At 42.2% G+C, this 6,377-nt stretch overlaps 1 protein-coding gene across 1 annotated transcript; it reads right to left on the bottom strand.

The window, feature by feature from the left end:
* On the bottom strand, positions 1-5,529 carry LOC116402244. The gene has a single exon (XM_031881512.1). It carries the CDS (start codon positions 5,445-5,447, stop codon positions 27-29), a length of 5,421 nt encoding a protein of 1,806 aa, XP_031737372.1. The 5' UTR covers positions 5,448-5,529; the 3' UTR covers positions 1-26.
* Positions 5,530-6,377: the final 848 nt, after the last annotated feature.

Raw genomic sequence — 6,377 nt, 5'->3', positions numbered from 1 at the left:
TTTTTTTTTTTTTTTACCTAACAAAATTAAGCATAAAATTTTTTAAGAAATTTACCATTGATTGGGCCAATTCGTAGTCCGTCTTGATCAACGATCTTGTATGCGCCATTTGTATAAACTTCTTTAACAATGTAAGGTCCATCCCATTTAGGTGTGAACTTATTTCCTGTATGCCTTGTTGTGATGATCGGTCTCCTTACGGCAAGTACTAGATCACCGACTTGAAAGGAGCGAGGTTTAACGTGTTTATCAAAAGCTTTGGACATTCTCGCTTGATAACATTCCAATGCTTGCTGAGCCTCTAATCGCTTTTCGTCAAGTGCTTCTAATTCTTGAAGACGTAACTTCACATTATCTTCGGTAGTCAATCCCTCTTGTACTGCCATTCTTAGTGACGGAATTTCCCTTTCGAGAGGAAGGACAGCCTCCACACCGTAAACAAGCGAATATGGTGTAACCCCTGTAGGGGTGCGATGAGTCGTTCGATAAGCCCATAATGCCTCGCCGATCTTTTCTTGCCAATCCCTCTTTGACTTGGAGACAATTTTCTTTAAAAGATTACACAATGTTTTGTTGAATGCTTCTGCTAGTCCATTCGCAGCTGCGTTGTACATGGATGACTTATATTGCTTGAATTTGAATTTTTCACATAACTTGTCCATCATACTATTGGAGAATTGCTTTCCATTATCCGTCACGATTCGATGTGGAATACCGTATCGATAGATGATGTGTGTTCGAATAAAGTCTGCCACGTTCTCCTTCTTGGCTTCTCTCAATGAAATGGCCTCAGCCCACCTTGAAAAATAGTCTGTTGCTGCTAGGATATAAGAATGTCCTGCTGATGATTTTGGTGTAATGGGGCCAACCAGATCGAGTCCCCAAGCCTCAAAAGGCCAAGAAGCCACAGTTGGATGAAGAGGTTCTGGAGGTTGGTGTATGAAGTTTGCATGGTATTGACAAGGCTCACACTTCTTCACATAGTCTATTGAATCTTGGATCATCTTAGGCCAGTAGTAGCCCATTCTTCTTAGCTGGAATTGAAGCTTTGGTCCCGATTGATGTGCTCCACAAACACCTGCATGTACTTCCTTTAGAGCTTTTACCGAATCTTCCTTTCCGAGACATCGAAGGAAGAGCCCTTCAAGAGAACGGCGATATAAAGTTCCCTTGTAATAAATGAAGTGTGCTGCCCTTCTTCGTATCTCAATTTTATGACGAGAATCCTTTGGAAGCTTTCCATGTTCAAGATACTCTATGATGGGTTGACGCCAATCTTCTTCATCAATCAAATAGGATGTTGCCATGTTCACTTCCTGACATTCAGGCCTAACTGGGGGTATAATCCATCGTTGACAAAGTGGTATGTTCAGAGTTACATCATCTGGCATGGTCAAGGCCGTGGCTAAATTTGCCAATGCATCCGCTCTCTTATTTTCTACTCTAGGGACATGTTCTAACATCACATTATCAAACTTTTCCATCAATTGTCGAGCATAAGCAAAATATGGCTTCAAGTCTTCATGTTTCACGTCATATTGAAGCGAGAGTTGATTGATTATCAATTTTGAATCACCATAGACCTCTATGAATGACACTCCGATTTCTAATGCTATTTGAAGGCCAATTATCAAAGCCTGATATTCAGCCACATTGTTTGAACACAATTCGGAAAGTGCAAAGCTATAAGGCAACATATGCTTCTCAGGAGAAATGAGGACAATGCCTGCCCCCGCACCACTTCTTCGAGCTGCACCATCGAAGTACATAGTCCAAGGTTCCATAACTTCTGTGAAGAAAACCTCATCGTCTGGTAGGTCATCACATAACTTCCAATCCGAAGGAATTGGGTGGTCTGCTAAAAAGTCTGCTAGCGCTTGTCCTTTTATCGCCTTTTGGGGAATATAGACAATGTCATATTGTTGGAGTAGAACCGCCCATTTGGCTAAGCGTCCAGCGATGATTGGCCTGGATAGAACATACTTTATAGGGTCTGCTTTTGCCACTAGATGAACCGTGAAGGCCTGCATATAATGCCTCAACTTATCAATGGCAAAGAAAAGTGCAAGACACATCTTTTCGATAGGAGAATAGTTAACTTCAGCCCCAATTAATGTTCTGCTTAGATAGTAGAGAGAACGCTCCTTTCCCTTTACCTCTTCTTGTGCCAGTAATGCTCCTAAGGACCTTTCTTGTGCAGCAATGTACAATATTAGTGGTTTGTCAGGTACTGGAGCTCCCAGCACTGGGGGAGTAAGCAAGTATTTCTTTATGCTATCAAAAGCGTTCTGACAAGCTTCATCCCACACAAAATTTTCTCCTTTTCTCATCAACTTTTGAAAAGGTTGACACCGACCGGCCAAGTTAGAGATGAACCTTCGGATGTAAGCCAGTCGTCCTTGGAGACTTCTTAGGTCATGCAAACTTTTAGGTCTTGACATCTTCTGAATGGCATCAATCTTGGACTGGTCTATTTCGATCCCTCGATGCCTTACAATGAAGCCAAGAAATTTTCCTGAAGTTACACCAAACGCACACTTGAGAGGGTTCATCCTTAGCTGATATTTTCGCAAGCGATCAAACACGACTTTTAGATCCTTCAAATGGTCTTGTCGTCTCTTTGTTTTGACTACAAGATCATCAACATAACATTCAACATACCTGTGCAACATATCATCAAACACTTTCTGCATGGCACGTTGATAAGTAGCGCCGGCATTTTTCAATCCAAAGGGCATCACCTTGTAACAGTATATTCCCTTTGGAGTTCTGAAAGCTGTCATTTCTTCATCTGAGAGGGCCATCCGTATTTGATTATATCCAGACGACCCATCCATAAACGACAACGCCTCGTGTCCAGTAGTTGCATCAACCATGATTTCGGTGATGGGCAAGGGAAAATCATCTTTAGGGCATGCATTATTCAGATCGCGAAAGTCTACACAAACGCGAAGTTGTCCATTTTTTTTTCTAACAGGGACAATGTTTGCTATCCACGTTGGATATTTGACCTCGCGAATGAATCCTGCTTCGATCAACTTGTTGACTTCCACCTCGATTTGAGGGATAAGCTCCGGTCGAAAACGTCGTTGTGCTTGTTTAATCGGTCGATATCCAGGTTTAATTGCAAGATGATGGACTGCTACTTTTGGGTCAAGTCCTGGCATCTCCTTGTACGACCACGCAAAGATGTCCCTGTATTCGGTGAGCAAACTCATATATTTATCCACCTCTTCATTAGAGAGGGACGCACTAATGAAAGTCGGACGTGGTTCCTCTATTGTACCAAGGTTCACCTCTTTTAGCTCGTCTACAGTAGATTGACCACCATCCTCTAAACTTTGTGGGGCATTTTCTGCGTCTTCTTCATGAGTTCCAGTCTCTGATTCCTCAATAATGGTGATGTGATGACATGAAGTTTCACATTCCCCTTGTTCCGACCCTTCTTTTTCAGGATTCGTTAGTATAACATCATGTCTTTTTACCTTTAACGAACCTTGACTTGTATTGAGAGTAACAAAAGTTTTTCTTTTCATGCGAGAAGGAACGTTGCTATGAATTTCTCCATTTTCCTTTGTCTCGCAAGGAAACTTCTTACTACGATAATTATCGACATCTGTATGCTTAATTCGACGCCAAACTTTCACACGAGACATTGGTTCCTTCTTCTTTGTATCTATGTTGGAATCAATGTTGTCGTGTGATCCTTTATCCCCGAGATGATTAAAAATCGGAGCACGGGGTGCTTGTACATTTTTCTTTTTAGACACACCTAGCCTTTCAAAGGCTGATGGTCTTGTAGTTGTCAAGGCATGGCATGTGCTTTCTTCCTTTATGGGAGTCGTAGTTAGCCTTCGAAAGACCGAATGTCTCTCAAGGTTTGGTACTGACTGGAGCCTTTCTCTTTCTGCCTCTGTCATGCTTAGCCTTTCAAATACTACGGGACGTGCAACAGATGGTCTAATTCGATCAAATACTGAGATTCTCTGATTATCACCTTCTTTTACGTCAGTATTGTCATCCTCCTCTATAGTTATATGATTGATGTCAACCACTTTTTCCTTCCCCTTTTTAGTTATACGGATCGGTTCTGGCGACTTGTATCCGAGTCCTTTTCTCGACACGGGTATAGAATGTCCTTCCCGTAGAAGCTTCTTTTGAGTTGAGGAGAGCTCAGGTCGGTCATGAATTTCCAAGCTTTTAAACTCGGTGTGAGCTGTGAAGTCATAACCTGCTTTCGCCATCAATTTGTAAGCCTTGGGGTCGAATCCGTCTTTCGTTCGCCTTTGGGGCAAGTTTGCTTCCACCAGATCTACCTTTACCTCTTGCTTCGCTATCTTAGTTAGTGGTGTAGTGAAGCTTTCTTTTATGATTTCGATGTCACCAACTTTCAAACCTTTTGGAGACTCCATGAATGGTGATTCGCCTTTCTTGCGCCTTGACAGAGGGACATAACGCAAAACTGGTGTGTTTGCAGCATTTTCATCCTTCAAGATCATACCCTTTGTGCTGCTAGTGTATGCTTCACCCTTTCCAGAGTTAAAGGTTCTCGCACTTTCATGTGGTTCTGTGGTTGCGAGTGATTTCAATTGTGAATTATCTTCTCCTTTTGTAAGAGGGGTTTCTGCAGGCAAAACTTCTAAAATATTATTATTCTTTGAATAAAACTTTGCATCTGCGAAGTGAGACTCAGCTTCTGAGAATGGATTAGAGTCGGCTTCAACCTTCTTTACACCGTCCTGATAAAATTTGAAGCACTGATGCAGTGTTGAAGTTACTACTCCGTTTCCATGAATCCAAGGACGCCCTAGTAACAACTTGTAAGTAGTCCTTGAGTCTATGACATGAAACAATGCACTGGCCTTTAGGTCGCCAATTATGAGTTCTAACCGTATCATGCCTATTGCTCTTTGGCTACCTTGGTTAAAACCTTGAATTACTAGCTTGCTATTTGAGAGCTCGTCCATCAAGATGCCTAATTGCCACATAGTCGACTTTGGCATTATGTTGACAGCTGAGCCATTATCAATGAGGATTCGATCGACTCTCTGTTCTCGAACGTATCCAGAAACATACAAAGGTCTATTATGAAGTTTAGATCCCAACAACAAATCCTCATCTGAGAAGTCTATAGACATACAATAAGAACCACTCTCATATGTCATAGTCGGAGTACTCGAACTTGATGCTCTTGAATTTAGCAATGCATCAATAAGGATGGTTTTGGTCTCTTGAGGAAGTGATAATAGATCCTCTACATTAAACCTTGAAAGGTCTTTTGATACTCCCTCTCTTTCTAGTGATCTTGGAGGGATTATTTCTTCCTCCGTTGTGTTGATAGCATGACACGCAACGACTTCTGGGTCTTCATCCTGATGATCACAAAGGAAGCTTTTTGGAAGGAAGTCTGCCAAGGTCACTAAGCGTTGAGGTCGAGAGAAATTCATGTCTTCATTATGTACGAGCTTAAGCTTATGAGTCTTCTTCTTTTTCTTATTCTTTTGAGTCTTATTTCCTCTTCTATAGTTTTGGTAAAGAGCGAGACTCTCTTTGGGTCGGGATCGACTGTCTTTTCTTTCGGTGGGTCACCACTATCCACCCTTCATCGTCTTCTTCAATTGGTCTTTTCTCTCCTTGAGGATCCTCGTATGAGATTTCCTGAAAGAATTGGACAACTATAGGCTCAAAAGGTCCCGAACTGGACCAAGCTTTTCCTTTGCTCAAAAATCAATCTCGACGAAGAAGCCTCAGACATTATCGTCACTTCAGCGTGGTTTTGTTTGAGCTACTTCCTCCAAATCTAGCTCAATCCTTTTCTCACGAGCCAACCTTAGAATTAGCTCCTTCAGCACGAAGCATTTCTCTACTGGATGACTGATGACCCGATGATACTTGCAGTAATTGGGATCATCTACCTTTCCTGCTTGCTCAGGTCGTTTACATTCTGGCAGCTGGATCAGCTGCTTCTCTAGTAGTTGCTCTAGCATGTCAGCGATATCTGAATCAGGAAATGGGTAAACTTTTTCCTGCCTTTCTTTTAAAGTCAGACGTCGCCTTTCGCTTCCATCATCCTTCTTTTCAACCCTCGCTTCCTTTCCTTTGGAGAATTTCAGCGGGGTTGTGTTTACGACCATAGATTCTTTCGCGGTGCTTTTCACTATCTTTTCAGCACCTTTCATCTCTTTCTTATCTTTCTTTACTTCAGGAACAAGAAAATCTTTAGTTCCTCTACTGGCGATGCTCAAACTCCATATCATGAGCTCGAGTTGCCAGTTCTTCAAATGTGCGGGGCTTTATTCCCTGCAAAATGTAGAGGAGTCCCCAGTGCATGCCTTGGGTGCACATTTCTACAGCCGACAGTTCGGTGAGCCGATCTT

Source organism: Cucumis sativus, chromosome 2 (assembly GCF_000004075.3).
Source record: "Cucumis sativus cultivar 9930 chromosome 2, Cucumber_9930_V3, whole genome shotgun sequence".
In the NCBI taxonomy this organism is placed as follows: Eukaryota; Viridiplantae; Streptophyta; class Magnoliopsida; order Cucurbitales; family Cucurbitaceae; genus Cucumis; species Cucumis sativus.
Note: the sequence above shows the minus strand (reverse complement) of the source record. Positions and strands in the feature narration are given on the sequence as shown.

Excerpts from the sequence above, each read along its gene's own strand:
- LOC116402244 (XM_031881512.1), bottom strand. The coding sequence starts at position 5,447 with ATGAATTTCTCTCGACCTCAACGCTTAGTGACCTTGGCAGACTTCCTT.